The 17291-nt window shown below is 48.1% G+C and overlaps 1 protein-coding gene across 8 annotated transcripts in view; it reads left to right on the top strand.

Annotated features, from left to right (window-relative positions):
• Nucleotides 1–17291, top strand: part of NRAP (nebulin related anchoring protein) — a 71172-nt gene that overhangs the window by 34705 nt on the left and 19176 nt on the right. For all 8 annotated transcript variants that reach the window (XM_072740083.1, XM_072740079.1, XM_072740077.1 and 5 more), the window contains 11 exons: nucleotides 534–632; nucleotides 1699–1803; nucleotides 3175–3282; nucleotides 4752–5063; nucleotides 6263–6367; nucleotides 9135–9233; nucleotides 10847–10951; nucleotides 11670–11777; nucleotides 12323–12436; nucleotides 14132–14329; nucleotides 16034–16138. In XM_072740083.1, the coding sequence (XP_072596184.1) occupies nucleotides 534–632; nucleotides 1699–1803; nucleotides 3175–3282; nucleotides 4752–5063; nucleotides 6263–6367; nucleotides 9135–9233; nucleotides 10847–10951; nucleotides 11670–11777; nucleotides 12323–12436; nucleotides 14132–14329; nucleotides 16034–16138 (1458 nt within the window). The remainder of the gene's footprint in view (nucleotides 1–533; nucleotides 633–1698; nucleotides 1804–3174; nucleotides 3283–4751; nucleotides 5064–6262; nucleotides 6368–9134; nucleotides 9234–10846; nucleotides 10952–11669; nucleotides 11778–12322; nucleotides 12437–14131; nucleotides 14330–16033; nucleotides 16139–17291) is intronic.

Here is a 17291-nt window from a genome sequence, read left to right as displayed (position 1 = left end):
TGATGGTGATGGCTAATGGGAACACTCACTGTGTCCAAGGATGCTGCTCATGGGAAGCAGAGCACGAGAGGCTCTGCTCTACGCCACAGTGGGACAGCTGCTATTTTTTGCCACCATTGTGGCCAGAGTGGCTCAGATGATTAAGTGATGCACCCAGGGTCACGAAACTGGAAAGAGGCAGAAGCAAGATTTGGCCTCAGTCTTCCTGGTTGTAAAGCCCAAGTCCCCTCCACCTCTCTTCCCTGTGCCAGATATCGATTTGTAAAATGGTTACATCCCAGGGCACAAGGCAACATATAGGATTTGGGGAGGGGAGAGATTCAGGTCCTCATTCAGGGGCAGCAGCTAAGAGAAGCTCACCAGAGCAGGTGGTCTCAGGTCTGTGTGGGCCCTACTACGCTGCAGACCCCACTGGAGCACTTCCCCCCAGAGGATGGTTGAGTGGCTAAAGCGTGCGTGTGGATATAAGCACCAGTGTGGCAGTGGGGACAGCCAAATCCTAATGCCACAGTGTTCCTTTTCTTTGGAAACAGAAAAACTACAGGCAGAGGGTGGATGAGCTGAAGTTCACCAGTGTGACCGACAGCTCCCAGATGGAGCATGCCAAGAAGAGCCAGGAGCTGCAGAGCGGGGTGAGTCCTGAATGGCCCTTTCCCCATCATGCTGCTGTGTCATGGGCTGGGCATCCCGGGACAACAGCAGATGCTGCCCAGGCACGATCCAGGAACCAGGGAGCTTTCCAGCCCATTGGCTTTCCCCAGGGCCTCCAGGCTGTCTGTGGGAACTGGACCCCCTCTTTCCCTGCCTCCTTCACATCCCTTCTCTACTGGTTGTGATGGACAGATACATTCTTTTCGGCTTTCTGGATTGCCCACTCCCTTCTTTTTTTCTCCCTCTCCTATCTCTTCATCAAAGACTCCATAATTATGCAGCCAGTAGAGAATTATTTTTGAGAAGGGTGACTTAGGCTCCAATCTGAGTGGCACGACAATGAAACAGCATGTACTTTATTGACACGTCAGCATTCAGCACGCTTGACACATCTGTACCGAGCAGGTGCTAGAGTTGGATCTTCCTGGCCTTCTTTCCTAAAGGTCTGGGTACCTTGCCAGAAAGGGTGCCATCAACAGAGCTCAGAGTCAGCAGATAGCCACTGTTTGGGGGGTGAGAGGGAAGGGGAGAGAGAGCAGAGTGGTAAGATTTCTGCAAAGCAGATGTTCACTGATGCTGTCTTTTGGGTCATGGCTCACTTTCCAGGTTGTCAGTACCTGTGAATGCATTGGGATTGATGATGGGGGTGTGGGAGGTGGAGCTGCTTCTTATTTTTCTCATTTGGGGAGTCTGTGCTCATCTGAGCCTGCTCAGGGTTATTTCCTGTGGCCAAGGATAGCGTAGATGGAGCAGCTTAGGAAGGTTGATGCCTTCTTGAGGGAGAATTGTGAAGACAGACACCTGGGAGGTGTTCTCAGGTCAGTCCCCTGGCCACATTCTTCTCTCAGCTCCTCACTGCCTCTCCTTCTGCCTTCAATCCTCCTGCTGTAAACCTCCTTTACTGTGTTCTGCTGGCCAATGTCTGGTAGTTTTGTAATGGACTTCCTGTGCAAGCCACAGAAATGCCAAGCAGATCTGAAGACACATCAGTGATGCCACCCACCCCATCCTGCCACCTGCTCCTGACCCAGTGCTCTCTCCTAACAGGTGGCCTACAAGGCAGGAAATGAGCAGTCTGTCCATCAGTACAGCATCAGCAAAGATGAACCTCTCTTCTTACAGGCCCGAGCCAATGCCGCCAATCTCAGTGAGGTACGGCAAGAGGGAGTGGGAAGCTGTAGGCTCTGCTTCCTCATGTAGGCGCCTGGGCAACAAAACCCACCCACCATATTGGTGTGTCAACTGAGGGTCCACGCATCTGGTCATTGTAAATAACTCGTCTAGCAGAACTTGTTCCTGGCTAGTGTTTTAGGGGGAGGGAAGGATCACCTTTCATAGTAACGAGCTGGTGAGACACTTGAACCACTGACTGTATAACAGGGTAGAAGGCATTGGTTATTCTAGGGAGGCAGTTAGAACAGCATTAGAGTATTGATAGGAGGAAGTGAATATTCATTCCAAACTGCTTGGATTTGATTCTTGGGTCTACCACTTACTAGATGTGTGGCCTTGGACAGATTCTTTGTTCAGTTGCCCCATTGGTAAAATCAAGGGAACACTACTAGTCCCTGTCTCACTGGGTTGTCACCAGGCCTCAATGAGCTCATCTACAGAAAACACTGGAAGGAGTGTGTGCAATGTAGCTGTTACTCTCTTAGGCACAAAAACATGCAGGATCTCAACTTCCTCTTCTCTCTTTTCCAGGGGGGGGCCTTCCTTAGCTCTCCCACTCATCTCCCAGGTCTTTGGAGTCCTGGTCTGAGTAATAGGTAGAGGGAAGAACTGTAAGGAGCAACAGAGGCTAAATTGATTCACATACAGAGAAAGAAAGGGAGACTCACAGAAGGAACTTGAAATCTGCAGGTGGAGGCAGGACAGGAAATGGGGCAGGAAGGACAGACAGACCCAGGTGGTCTAGAGGCTGAGGGTGGAGGACCAAGGAATGTAGTAGCTTTATTTATTTATTTATTTTTTTAAAATTTTTATTTATTTATGATAGTCACACAGAGAGAGAGAGAGAGAGAGAGAGGCAGAGACACAGGCAGAGGGAGAAGCAGGCTCCATGCACCGGGAGCCCGACGTGGGATTCGATCCCGGGTCTCCAGGATCGCGCCCTGGGCCAAAGGCAGGCGCCAAACCGCTGGGCCACCCAGGGATCCCTGTAGTAGCTTTAAATGCAGTAGCAGCTGGGCTAGGCTGGGTGTGTGGGCAGACGTGGGGAACAGACCTTTCAGACATCTGCTGTGCGTTTTGCACTGTTATTCGACGGCTGACATGTATTTGAGACCTCCATGAAGACTCCTAGTATTTTTCACGGTCTCTGGAGTTCGAATTCTGCTTCTTTTGGCTGAAGTCCTGTGTTTCCTGAGGCCCCGAGGCAGGAAAAGTGAGGTCTGGTGGTATTCAGGCTACCAGGTTGCTGTGGAGGGACACAATGAGTGTTTGCCTCCACAAGAGAGCATCACAGAAGCTAGGGAAGCTCTCCCACAGGAGGGTGATCTCTTCTCTCCTACATCTCCTCAGAAACTGTATAAGAGCAGCTGGGAAAACCAGAAGGCAAAAGGTTTTGAGCTGCGTCTGGACTCCTTGGGCTTCCTGGCAGCCAAAGCCAACAGGGACCTGGCGAGCGAGGTGAGTCAGTGTTCAACTTGTACAGCATGGCCACGAATCCTGCCCTTATCCATCTGGGAGAGTCAGAAAGGATTTGTGCAGGTCCTTGGTCTCTCTGAGCCTCAGCGTCCAATCTGTGAAGTGGGGGGACCGATGGCCACTTTGCAATGAGGTAGCCACGTGAGTGCCGAGCACACTGCTTGCCACACGTTGGCTTTCGGTAGGTGAGGAAGCTTTACTACTAGTAGTAGCATGACTAGTAATCTAAATGGCTTATTTGACAGACAAACTGATGCCCAGAGACATTCCAGGACTAAAGATGCTGTGGCCTGTCCACGACTAAGAGTACAAGGCTCTGGTATCAGATGGGCCTTGGATAAAATCCTCACTCCGTCCCCTATTAGCATTGTGGCTCTGGGAAGCTTGTGTAACCTTTCACAATCTCTATTAAGTCATTGGTAATTCAGCGGTTGCAAAGCGATTAGGAGGAAGTGAAAAAATTGATGAGTAGCAAGCTTCTGCAGTCCAGTGCCAGCTGTTGGGAGTGTGATGTGAGATAGAAAGCGTAGGCCAGAACGTTGGGCCACGTCCACTCACTCCACCAAGACGGTCTGGCTTCCACAATATATGCACACACAAATATATTTCTTTCTATAAATATACGGAGATATCAGCTGAATTAAACAGTGGCTTGGTGATGCACTTGATGTACCTTCTGACAGAAGCTCCTTATCTCCTCATCTGGTAAGAGCTCACAAACCAGCACTGGTCAGCACTGGTCAGCAGACGCACTTTGAGGGGCCTGGTTTGTGTTCCATACATGGTGCCAGGTGTTGATCCTGTTGTCAGTTGGCACAGCGGAGAGGAGAGCCCGGGTCTCCTGATGATGTTGAAAAAGATACCACATGCTGGCGTCCTGTTACAGTTTTTAAAGCATTTCCGTATTTTTTTTTTTCTTCTGATCCCCATTCCCCTCGGCCTCACGTCTTTTTCCAAGCCAGTATGCTCCCTTGTGCTTTCCATACTCCTACATACTGATGATTTGAGCCCCTTTCTCAAACAGCAATTGTATTTTGGCCATCCTGCATCTCTTTTGTTTCGTGACTACTTTTTGCTTATGAGGCCTTCACTGTTCCCAGGAAGGCATTTATATGGCTTTCATGAAAGCAATGGGCCACTTAAAAATAAATCCAGAAAAAAATGGGGTTGAGTGATACAGACAAGAGACAGAATGTCACCAAGAACTTGGGAAAAGATAGTTGCCATAGATGAGCATTCAGTTTAGCTCTAAGCTGACTGGCAGCTGAGGTGAAAAGGGAAATAAGGAGTAAGGTTTTATTTCACTGTTTGATGATAGGAGGTAAACTCTTGACAGTAATTCTAGTAACATTCTGTCCTATGGCTTTGTTTGAACTTTCCTGCCTTTGGTTGGAAAGTGAACGATGCCTTTAGGAGATGCGAATGTACCCTGCCCTCTTCCTCCGGTTTAGGTGAAGTACAAGGAAGATTACGAGAGGTCCCGAGGTAAGCTCATTGGAGCGAAGGATGCCCAGGGGGATTCACAAATGAGCCACTCGCTGCTAATGTCCAAGCTGCAGAGTGAACTCGAGTACAAGAAGGGGTTCGAGGACACCAGATCCCAGTGCCACGTCTCCCTGGACATGATCCACCTTGTGCATGCCCGCAAGGCTCAGCATTTAGCCACAGACATAGGCTACAAGACGGCATCTCATCAGTTCACCGCTTTGCCCACCGACATGAAGGTGGAATGGGCCAAGAAGGCATACGGTTTACAGAGTGAGGTAAGCTCCGTATGTGCACGTGTGCATGTGCGCTAGCATCCCCGCGACGGTTTGCCCAAGCCCCCACTGCCCCCACACAATATTTTACACATCGAGATACCTGTTTCTGGATCCCAGGGTGGACGCATCTTAGTGTTCTGGGCAGTTCAAATTTTATTCAAACTCTGCCCACTTCAGACTCTCTACCACCACCCAGAAAATCACAAACCGGCTTTCTTCTCCTTGGAATTTGTTCCATCTATATTTTCCCCGTTTCCTTTACTGCAGGGGTGGCAGGGGGTGGGGCGGTGTATTTGTGACATTCTGAACTGTGGCCTGTTCTGGGAGAGCATCTCCCATCCTCCTTCCAACCTTAGCAGTCCCTTTTCAGAAGGAGCAGCACGCTCACCTGAGCGGCCTCTCCCCTTTCTCCCTGTATGCCCCACCTGGCTCAGTTTCCCCCTCTGCCTTCAGTTGACGCTTGTACAAGAAAGTGGGTGAGCTGCAAAGGCAAGAAAGTGGGTGAGCTGCAAAGGCAAAGGCGGGTCAGCTGTGGCCAGGCTGTTCCACATGGAGAGTGGGGTCGGGAGGGCAGTGTAGACCCATCCTTCCTGATCGAGCTGTTTGCGGATAGATGGGTGATACGTTAGTTTCCGAGAAGTGTCCATTTAAATGGCTTTCCATGAAAACGACTCCTTCGAGGGCAAGTAAAGAAAGGAGACATCCCTCACCCCCTCCCTGCCCAGCACCTAGGAGGTGCATGGGGAGGAATCGGGCTCTCGGTGGGAAGCCTTGGCTGTCTTGTGAAATTCCCTCAAATAGCTCCCCACCTGGGTTCTGTTGTGAATTCTCATTTTCTTCTCCCCTGCTTGTCATTTTAAACAAGAAAACGGGGGAAGCAGACAATGAGGACGCTCCTCTTGCCGAGGTAGACGCGCGTCCCTAATGAGGGACCAGGTGGATGGGCCCAGCCCGCTCCAGCCCTGGTGCTGCTGGGCGGGGCCTCACGCCACCGGCAGCGGGACGCTCCAATTACAGGGGAAATTAATTGACATTTTGGAGCTCTACCTGTGACTGTACAGGAACGGATAAGACAAAAGTGGCATCTAATTTGACTCAGCTGGCACCAAGGCGACATCTGGGCGCCGTTAATAGCGCTTTAAATGTCTGCGCACCAACAATGGCCTGCCTTTTTTTTTCCTCTCTCTCTCCTTTGTCAGAACCAATACAGGGCAGATGTGAAGTGGATGAAAGGCACGGGCTGGGTCGCCACCGGGTCATTAAATGTGGAGCAGGCGAAGAAGGCAGGAGAACTCATTAGCGAGGTGAGATTTCCTGACAGCGTGCAACAGGCCTGGCTGCACTAGGCGTGTGGCATTTCTGTATAAAATTAAAATAATTTCCACTCAAAAGGCAAAGGAAAAAGGCAAAGCTACATGAAAGGCCTGGAAACCCAGACTAGGGCTGGTAATTAGAGGGAGACTGCATACCAAACACACACCAGTAGGGGCCCATAGAGCCCTGGCAAAAACAAAGTGGGTGACAAATGATATTATGAATAGTAATGACAATCCAAAAGAGCTCAATTGCTACCCACCAACTTACCTTTTTAATGAAGCAACAAGGGAGAGATGATGAAAAGATACATTTATTGCACCCAGAAAGCTCTTTTGTGACTTTATGCACATTTTCTCCCTCTCTCTTTCTGCCACAGTGTAAACAGTTTTTGAATATTCACGTGGTGTGGGGCACGTGGCTCGGGCCTCTCCTGTTGAGGGTGTCTAACTTCTATTTAAATCTCACTCCTGTCTACTTGCAGCCACCCTAGCTGGACCCTAAGGCATCATGGTGTGTTAAAAAGAGCATTCTGCTCACACTTTAGGAGAGTTTCATTAAACGGGTCATTGAAAGACTAGATCAGAGTTCCTCAATCTCAGAACTATTGACATTTTGAAAACTCTTGGATGGCGGGGCTGCTGTCCTGAGTCTTGAGGGATGTTTGGCAGCACCCCTGACCTCTACCTTCTAGATGCCAGTAGCACCCCCCTCCAGTTGTGACAACTAAAAATGTCTCCGGATCCTGCCAAAAGGTGGAGAGCCACTGGTCTAGGTACACCAGGGAGCTGTCCTTGCCTCATGCTCACAGAGAGGCTGCGCATCCTCCAACAACTCGCATCCCCCTCTGTTCGTACATATCTGCTCAGAAGGCAAGTGAGAAATTTTTTAGTTGCCTTCAGAGTAACCTGGTCTTTCTAGACTTTTCTAGGCGGGGTGGAAACCACCAGGCTGTAGCCCCAGAAGATTGTAGCCTTAGTTATAAACCTCCTGGGACACTGTTGTGAGAAGATTTTCTTACTGAATGCGTGGACAAAACAGAAAGAAACACCTAAGTTGGTTTTTCCAACACACTTGCCCAGTGTTGATGTTTTCTCACAGGAGAATAGTTAACCTGACATGTCACATAGCTGTTTCCAAAAGTGGGATCACTCTGACTGGCTTAACTTTTAGGAATCTTAGTTAACACACAAGGCTCAGAAATTCCTGGGGGCTCAGTGGCTTTGCCTTATGTAGTTCAGTCTGATTGAGGAAAAGGTCCTTTTAAAAGGATGATTTTGAGAAACTTGCAGGGGCAAACATCTAGGTTTGAGGACTCATGATCCTAAACTCTCATTGGGCCCACCCATAAAAGGATGTGAAAAATAAATTATACACACAATTTAGACTTCAAGATGATTCCTTCATCTAAGTTTGGCATCCAAGGGATCTTTCTAGAACTATTTATCCCATGGTGGGCTTAATTTTCCACCTCATTTTACAAACCTCCTCAGCAAATTTGCTTATCTTCTATGCTTCACACCAGTTCTCCAACTTCAGTAAGGCAAGAAAATCTTTCAGCAACTTTCCCCAATCGTCTCACTTCAGTTTGGCACATTTCCAGTTTAGCATCAAATTGACTGACCTCTTAATTTTCAGACAATGCCACAACACACTGTGGAAAGAGACACAAATGCATACATGCCTGTCACTTAAAGCAGGAGCCAGCAAATCTTTTTTTTTTTTCTTCTTTTTTGTCATGGACCAGATAGTAAATATCGGGTTTCTGTTGCAGCTTTGTGGGCCACACGTTTCTATTGCAGCTCCTCAACTTTGCCACTGCAGCATGAAAACAACTGTAGGTTACCACGTAAATGAATGAACACGGCTGTGTTCCAATAAAACTTTATTTATAAAAACAGGGGACAGAACAGAGATGGCTGCATTATGAACCGTGTCTTCTTTAAACAATGCAACCTACAAAAATTGAACCTGATAAATGAGGAAGTGCTCATAAAATAATTATTCGATTTGAGGAAAGATACGCTTCGTAATTCCATTAAGATAGCAACTGTTCTAGTCTCCTGGAAATGTATTTGGATTAAAAAAAAAACAGGAATTAATTTAAGCATGACTTTTAGGATCAGAATTGGTATCTAGGTCTTTGCCAACATTTGAATTCTTTGTAATTCTTTTTTTCCCCCACTTTCAAAATGTATGATCTCTCCTTTCAATAATAGCACTCTTCTTCTAGTTATTGTGACATTTTAAAGAATTCTTGCTTATGTTAACTAAACCGGGCTCCAAAGTGACTGAATAGTTATATCACTGACTGTTAAATGCAGGGCTTTTGACCGTGATAATCTCTGCCACGTCCTTTTGGGGAAGGAAAACAGGAAGCTTAGTTGATAAATGTAACTTCCTTCTTGCTTGGGAGACCCAAACTAAGATATGTAAACAACTCTGACACAGTATTTGAAGCCTATAAAAAGAATCCTTTCCTAAGTGTGCATCCCCCAGTATTTTACTGGTATAACCTAATTTTGCGATGTTTTCTTTGCACCAGGTAGAAATACTTTAATGTTAATTGACATGAGGTTATTCTTAAATTGAAACAAATATTAACCTGAAGGCACCTAGGATATAAAGATGGAGGAAGCCGAATAATAATTATGTTCACAAATTCACTCTAATCTCAAGCAACCTATGATTTTCCCTTTCAAATGGCATGAAAGAGCAGCACAAAATTCACAGCTTTGATCTTTTTCTGCTCAACAGAAGAAGTACCGTCAGCATCCAGATGCTTTGAAGTTTACCAGTATTAAAGACACTCCGGAGATGGTCCAGGCCAGAATTAGTTATACCCAAGCAGTGGATGTAAGTGATAATATATATACATTATGACTCTAAGAGTGGGCTCTTCTTTCAACACTGCGATTGAAGCTGAGGGGTTCTTGCCTTGCTCCTTCTGTTGTTCTAAGGATGAAGGAACTTCTCGTCCTTTTGCCGAGGCACACCTTAGCGGGGGTGCTTCCTCATTAGGATGCAAATGGGGTGTTAGTGCTCTTCGGATGCCAAGTGGGGCTCCGCCACCCCGCCGCCCCCATGCTCTCATGTCTTCCCATTTGCATGTCTTCAAGATTTGTCCGTGGTGGGGCCTCCCCCTCCTTTTTGTTTTAAAGTGTTGTTTTCAGAATTGGAACTTTTAGGGCAAAAATTCTTGGTAATTGGAAGACTCAGCCCTGCCAGGGCTCCTTGGGACCCAAGGGCAGGAATTCTTGCTCTCTGAATTCCCCCCAAAGACTTTGAAAATGATTTGGGTCTTGTGTACATTAGACTAACTTTGAAGTCATTTTCCATATTCCCTTTATAATGTGAAACTGAGATCTGGCCTTTTGCCCTCATGGCACAGCGTGCGTTGGAGACTAAATTGAATGATGAGATCCCATAAAAACTCACGTTAGGACATGGATTAACTCCGTTTGGCTGATTCTACTGAGAGAGGCCCACAGATCTTTGTACAGGGCAGTCACGCCTTATAAATATCTTCAAACCATTCAACTTGCCATGAAGAAAATTTCCAAATCTTGACTGGGGTGGGGGGTGGAGGTGGGGTTCAAAATTATCTCTCTTGTTTCCTGATTGAATAAATTATTCTAGTTGTGCCTGATTCAACAGGCGTTTGGAAATGTCCCGGGTGCCTGTCAGAATATTTATGGGATGATTTACACACTTACGGGTTTCGGGATTTATAATTTCTTGATGAGTGGCCCATCAGAAGCAAATTGAATTCTGAGAAACACAGATGGTCAAACCAAGAACTTTCCTAGGAAGGAAAACACCTGCTTCTTCCTTACCCTAACCAACTCTAGGGGGCACTGCTGTGATACGCAGAAACTTGGACACACTAATAAGATTTAGGATGGAAAAGCCCGGTTTAGAAACTTTCTCCGGTGGCCGATGCCAACTTCATGTGTCATCACTACGAGGATGTCATGAACCCAGATCAGAGTTCTGGGTGACTAGCACCCCAGACCCACCGAGTAGACACTGATTAGCACAAGAATTCTCGAGATGGGGGAAGGCAACAGGGATTGAAGTAGATCCGGGGCAAACGTCACCGGTGGAAGAGCCATCTCTCATGCCTCTGAGTTTCGATGCCCTCTCAGGGTTTACAGTTAATAATAAAATTACTAAGTGTTAACTAGACCTCGTTTTCCTAACTGACACCCATGTCAGCAGATACTACAAGTGGAATATTCGCTGAGAGGCAAGTTTCAGCCTGTCATGTTCTGAGCTGGGAATAGGACTACGGAGGGAATGAAGCACATGTCACTGTGCTGGCTGTGAGATCTAGGTAGAGGTGCTCAGGATCCTGTCTCTACGGGGAGGTGGGAGCCACCCCACCCTTGTCTCCTGGAGTGTGACTTGGCTGATGGCTACATGGAGGAGCCTCCTGGGTCTAATACAAAACCTTTCTTCATCCACAGAGGTTATACAGGGAACAAGGAGAAAATATAAAGCATCATTACACTCAGACAGCCGACCTCCCTGAAGTCCTGCTGGCCAAGCTGAATGCTATGAATATCAGTGAGGTGAGGCTGTTGGGAGGGGCACTGGTTTTAATTAGAGGAGATCAGGGGACCTGGGCAGTGCACAACAGCCTGTGCTCACAAGCAGCCTGTACTCCGAAGGTCCTGGAGCTCAGTCTAATGCTCCACTGTCACCATCTTGAAATTTGTAATATTTTTGAATAGGGGACCCCACATTTTCATTTGCATAGAGCTCTGCAGATTAGGTAGGCAGTCCTGGGGAAGAGTCAAGCTCATTTACAAGAATGAGACGGGGAAAACTGCCTTTGTACAGGGGCGTTTGTGCTGTGGGGCTGAGATATGGGAGCACCAGAATATAGGTGAGGGTATCCAGGGGCTATGCCAAGGAGAGATCTTGATCAGCAACTCCCCCCCTTTCCTGTTCTTCGATAGAGAAAGTTGAGTTCTCTTCATGTTATGCAAACAGCTCTGCACACTCCGTCTCATCCCTGCTTCTTCCACTCAGCTTGCTGCTCAGAAGAAATCTGGGTCTCTCTGACTCCAAAGAGTCCTCCCCAGAAGGCTCTCCCTCCTATAGGTGGGCGCCAGGCAGGATCCAACTCTTGGTTTTTGCTAAGACACAGTGATTTCAAACTCCCACTGGGGGTGAGGCAGGGTGGGGAGAAAACCCAACAACACGGTAGATCGCCATCTCAGCAAAGGCAGTTTCAGAACCACCAGGTCACGTGAAGGTCTTTATTTGTCCACATCTTCCCAACAGACACGTTATAAGGAATCCTGGAGCAAACTTCGGGACGGTGGCTATAAACTGAGGTTGGATGCCATTCCGTTCCAGGCAGCAAAGGCTTCTGGCGAAATCATAAGTGATGTGAGCATCCACCTCCATTACTGTGTCAATGTTTAATACTAACCAATTTTTACTCCTTTTGCCCCTAACCCCTGCCTTCTTCTTTTGCCTGTGGATACCATCCTCTGCTTTCCCAAATGACTGCGTTAGGGCAATCTGATAACGACCAGCGAGAAAGAACAGACCAGACAACAAAAAAAATCCCCTGGCCGGGGTACAAAGCCCAATGCCGGACTGTAACTCCGGACCCTGGGCAGATGAAATGCACCCTCCACCAGGCGCTTTCCTAAAGCAAGTCCACGGGCAGAGACTGTTAACAATGCACCCACCTTCCTCCAGCGTGGGCCGCCCAAGTGCTAACGTGTCCTGCCACTTCATATCCAGCCCTTTAGTCATTGGGAGTCTTGCATATGAAAGAATAGGCCTTTTGACGACTCCCGCGCGTTTTCTTTCAACTCACCCAGTCACTGTCAAAAGAACAAAACATTTTCGCCCAATACCCACCTCTCCCATTCCCTGTCCCTTGTCCCCGAGCTGTTACTCTCTCCCGCTCTCTTTCCCTTTAGTACAAATACAAAGAGGCATTTGAGAAAATGAAAGGGCAGATGCTTGGCTCCCGGAGCTTGGAAGACGATATCAGCCTCGCACATTCAGTGTATGCGAACTCGCTGCAGAGCGAAGTAAGTGGGAGAACATGTGGTGGGGCTGGGGGGGGGGGGGTCACCCCACCCCGTCACCAATGATGCACAGCCAGCGTCTGTCCTTTGTCCTTCCGGTTGTGGCTACTGGCTGTCCTAACTAGTTATGCGTCATCATTAGGTCCCTTGGCTCCTCTGGGCTGTGGCTTCTTCCTCCATCAAGAGTTTGAGCTAGTTGACCTCTTAGCTCCCTTCTGAGTTGGGCATTCTATGATTTGCCCTGTGGCCACGAATGGGGGCCGGTTGGCTGGATCTGCCCTGCAGAGGCAGTCTGTTTGGTCTGCAGAGTGAATTAACCGCAAACCTTTAAGAAATGGAAATTTTCACACAAAAGGTTCAGACTTCTGGCCGAAGCTGGACCTGGATTCCTCTCCTCAAGGCTTTAGTTGCAGTTGACTCCTGAGAGCTCCATTTAGAAGGGATCTATGCTCTCCTGGTCAGACAGTCACCCCTCCTCTCCCACTTCCTGCTTTTTTTTTTTTTTTTCACTTCCTGCTTTATTCACTGGTGCTACTTGTCTGGCTCCCGGAAACATCTGAGTTCGCAACCCCTGATTTTGACCTCTGGAAGCTGGCACAAGCGTGTATACACTGTCCCCTTGCACATAATGTGAGCTGGCTGATGGTGGTGGTAAAACATCCACTGTGTTACAGAGGACTAAGCACTTTTACAGGCTGTGTCTCACTTTACCATCAAGTGCTCTTTAGGAACTTCATTGTCTTAGCCATCCTGGTCTACTGATAAGAAAGCCTAGACCCTGAATGCTTCAGTCCCTTGTCTAAGGTCAGCTAGAAAGTGGACCTGGAGCCAGCCCTACATCTTATGCTCTTTCCACAGCTTCACATGGTTTCTGCCTCGGTTTCTCCACTTCCAACATTTTCCCCCTATCTGTGCTGGGGTGCTGACCGAAGAGTGTGGGGTTGGACATAAATTGACTTTGGCTTTATGCTAAGGGTCAGGGGAGGATCATGGAGGTTAGAAGTGGGTGTGCTGGAGCTTCGGGAAGGATGGAGGAGGTGGCCATTATGCATCCGAGTTCCAAGAAAGCTCGGAGTCAGTTTCGCTGACCTTCCAATAGCTTCTCTGAAGACGGCAGTGGAGCTTGTGGTCTGGAATGGGCCACTCCTTTCTTCCATCAGCATGCATCATGGGCCCTTGGGAATACCCATCCCTCAGAACTAGCCCCACTGCTCCTGGCCCCTGGATTTCTTAGGATGTCACCGATGTTTTGAAGAAGCTTTTCACACTCACCTGAGAAGAGAGTTCCTGGTGTCTAAAATCTGAACTTGAGAGAGTGATGGGGAGAAATTATGGTGGGCAGGGCACAGGTTGGCCATGGATCTTCTTGCCTTTGGACAATGGGATGATCCAAAGACTGGAGCAAGGGAATCACTGACATTATGTCTGTCTCTTGAACTTCTGTATTTTCCCCAACTGAGGGAGCCACGGGCCTTCCAACATCCAAATACATGACCTCCAGGAACTAGGGGTGGTGAGTGTTGGGACCAGGAGATGAGTCCTGCTTATTAAGCCAATCCCTGCAGGAAAGGAGCGCTGGTCCTGCCAGGAACACCTCCCAGGCTTACCTGGGACAATTGCATTGCTGTTGCCATCCCGATGGTCCCTGTTCAAATGATGTCTTTGAAATAGCCGCTGTCGATCTGTCTGCCCCTCTAGGTGAATTACAAGAAAGGCTTTGAACTCTCAAAGGCACACTTCCATCTGCCGTTGGACATGGTAACCCTGGTGCATGCCAAGAAGGCTCAGAGCCTGGCCAGCGACCAGGACTACAGACACCCGCTCCCCCAGTACACATCCTTGGCTGAAGACCTGAGGCTCAGCTGCGCCAAGAAAGCTCACAAGCTGCAGAGTGAGGTAAGGAGACCCGGCCTCTCTCTCAGGGCTCGGTCCTCTCAGACTTGACTATGAGGCTGTGACCCACAAGCTCCTGTTGGCGCTGTGGTGAGGGGGTGGATGAGAAATCCTCAACCCAGGATTTTCTTTGGAAACACTGCCCCGAGTTCCTGCCTAGCAAAATTGTACAGATCGAACAGCAGCAGGAAACATTTCCTGCTACTAAGTGTTACATTTTCATGCGTGATCTCATGGAAACCTCAAGATAAGCCTGTGTCAGTAGCCTGTACCCCATTTTATGGAGACAGTACAGTGAGGCTCAAAGGAGTGACAAACAGCTTGCCCGAGATCACACACCTGTCAGTGAGAACGGGGCGCTGATGCTTGAACTTAGATGCTATCTGACCAAGATGCCCTTGGTTCATAGTTTTACATGTTCAAGGTTTGCCGATGGCACTGCCTCTGGCCTCAGGTCAGACTGGAGGTTTTTATTGCTGCTTTGTACATTCCCGGGGTCACCAGTTTTCTATGGGAGTCTGTGCTCAGGAAAGGGTGGGATCAGAGTGGCCCCACTTCAAGCAGAGGAGAGTGTCCAGAGGAAGGCAGGACATCAGGCCCCAGAGATCCTTCCTAAGTCCCTGCAAGGAGTTGTGGGGCCTTCATGGGCCTCCCATGTGCATTTCGAGCTCATGCTGCCTGTTTTCTGAAGCAGGCGGCCTGGAAGTGTTGGGAAGCATTGGGGACTTTGCTACTCCCAAAGAGAGCCTGGCTGTCTCCCCTCAACAGGCAGCAGCATCCTGTTCGGTGTGCCCCTTATTTCCCAGCTTGCTAGGCTTCTGTGCTGTGGGGTTTGCAAGGAGCCAGCTGGGCTCGGAAAGCAAAGCACTGTACAAAGCCTGCTTACTGGTTTGATGGGGCCTAGGAGCTGAGGGGTGCTCAGATCTGGCTATCTGTCGTCTGTTCGAATTTTCTGCCTGTGTACAGTGTTTACTGGATGACATAAACTGTCAGCAGCCCGAGAGCAGCTGCAGGAATGAGGGAGCTGCCACGCTCAGCTCAGGGCCTGCGTGTCACTTGAGTGGAACCCTCACCTGCCCTGCCTCTCGTCGTAATAGCAGTTGGAAGGCAGCACGTCTGGGGTGGGGGTGGGGGTGGGGGTGGGGGTGGGGGTGGGAGAGGCACACCTTAGTGGCTGCAGGGGAGTGAATTTGGGGACCCTTTAAACTGTCAGCCCAAATCACTCAGGTACACACACTTGCCCTATGCATGGTAGACTCAGACAGGCCTGTGCCAGATTATTCTGGATTCATTTATTAGTTTTTTCTTAACCCATGATTAATTAATGCCACCCTCTGCTGCTGGGTTTTGTTTTAGAAGACCTATTAAACCATCATTTCCACATTTGCCCCAAGACAACTGAATTTCTAACCACAATCCACTCCAGCGTTTATTTTTTGATAGTCTCCATTAAGATAAAAACCCGCTGTCCCTCTGCAGCTCCTGAGACAAGTGACAGCAGAAATCTTTTGTTCTGACCTACATTTTTGTTTCCCCGGATGAACGTTTACTGGGAGACATTGTGTGTTCACTGAGGATGGTCGATCTGGAGAGACTGACTGGTGGACTTGAGTTCTAATTATGATGTTGTCCTGGGTCCTCTGATTTCTCTTTGCTTCCTTGCTCTGTAGGTTTGGCTTTTCTGAATCTTTGTGTTGTTCCTTACAGAATTTGTACCGGTCAGACCTGAACTTTATGCGAGGCGTTCCCTGTGTCATTCCAGGCACATTAGAGATTGAAGGGAGAAAGAAAGCATCTGAACTCATCAGTGAGGTAACCAGGGACCCTGGATGGAGGGGTGAGGGCTGGCAGTGTATTTCCACAGCAGAAGTACTTCCCTAGCACTCAGCTCTCTGCTTATGGCTAGAGAGAGCTAGATGTTGAACTTAACAATGGCAACCACCAAGCCTTCTTTCTAGATTCTTCATTCACACTGGATGCCATTTAAAACAGCTTTACAAATACCAAGCCAGGTCCTCTATGAATCCATAAGAATTATTCACTGGCTCATAAGATCTGCTTTCCTAGGGTTCCTTTGAAAAGTGGCCCTGTGGAACAATGACAAGAGGGCAGGCCTGGGTGGCTCGGTGGTTGAGCATCTGCCTTTGGCTCAGGGCATGGTCCTGGGATTGAGTCCCACATTGGGCTCCCTGTGGGTCGCCTGCTTCTCTCTCTGCCTATGTCTCTGCCTGTTTCTGTGTGTCTCTTGTGAATAAATAAATAAAATCTAGAAGAAGAAGAAGAAGAAAAAGAAGAAGAAGAAGAAAAAGAAAGAAAGAAAGAAAGAAAGAAAGAAAGAAAGAAAGAAAGAAAGAAAAGATAAAAAAGAAAGAAAGAAAGAAAGATGACAGCCCTGAGAGACCAACAGATAGGGAGACTGAAATTCTATGCCCGCTCTCATTTGTGGTGTGACCTCCATCCCATCACCTGTCTTCTCTGAGTCTCAACTTCTTAATCAGTCAAATAAGGATACTCCTACCCCTCTCATTTAGTTTTTAGGAGATTAGCACTAATAATCTAAGCAACTGTGCTTCTCTGATGGCTGGGAAAATGATTGCCATAGGCTTGGTGATAATTTCATAGTAAAAGTACAGAAGTCTAGAATTCTGAGCTCTTTGAGCTTTGAAGGAATTTTGCTTACACCTGAGAGAGCTCTGGGACTTCCACTCACTGTAGATGCAAGGACAGGGGGCATAATGGAAGGCACCGGAAGTATTGGGTGGGCTTACACATTGATTGGGAGCTCTGAGAAAACAGAACTGGCCTCACCATGGGAGTTTAGGTTGATCTTCGTGCTTTACTTTTCCAGTGAGATCTTGACAGAGAGTGGTTTCTGAACCTGCTGGTGCATCAGAATCCTCTTTGGAGCTTTAAAAAAATATAGAGGCCTGGGTCCAGTGGCAGTTTACTGAATCCTGGTTTCCCA

The sequence above is a fragment of the Vulpes vulpes genome, chromosome 15 (genome assembly GCF_048418805.1).
Source record: "Vulpes vulpes isolate BD-2025 chromosome 15, VulVul3, whole genome shotgun sequence".
Lineage (NCBI taxonomy): Eukaryota > Metazoa > Chordata > Mammalia > Carnivora > Canidae > Vulpes > Vulpes vulpes.
The sequence above is the reverse complement of the archived record's forward strand: the minus strand, read 5'-3'. Positions and strand labels throughout refer to the sequence as shown.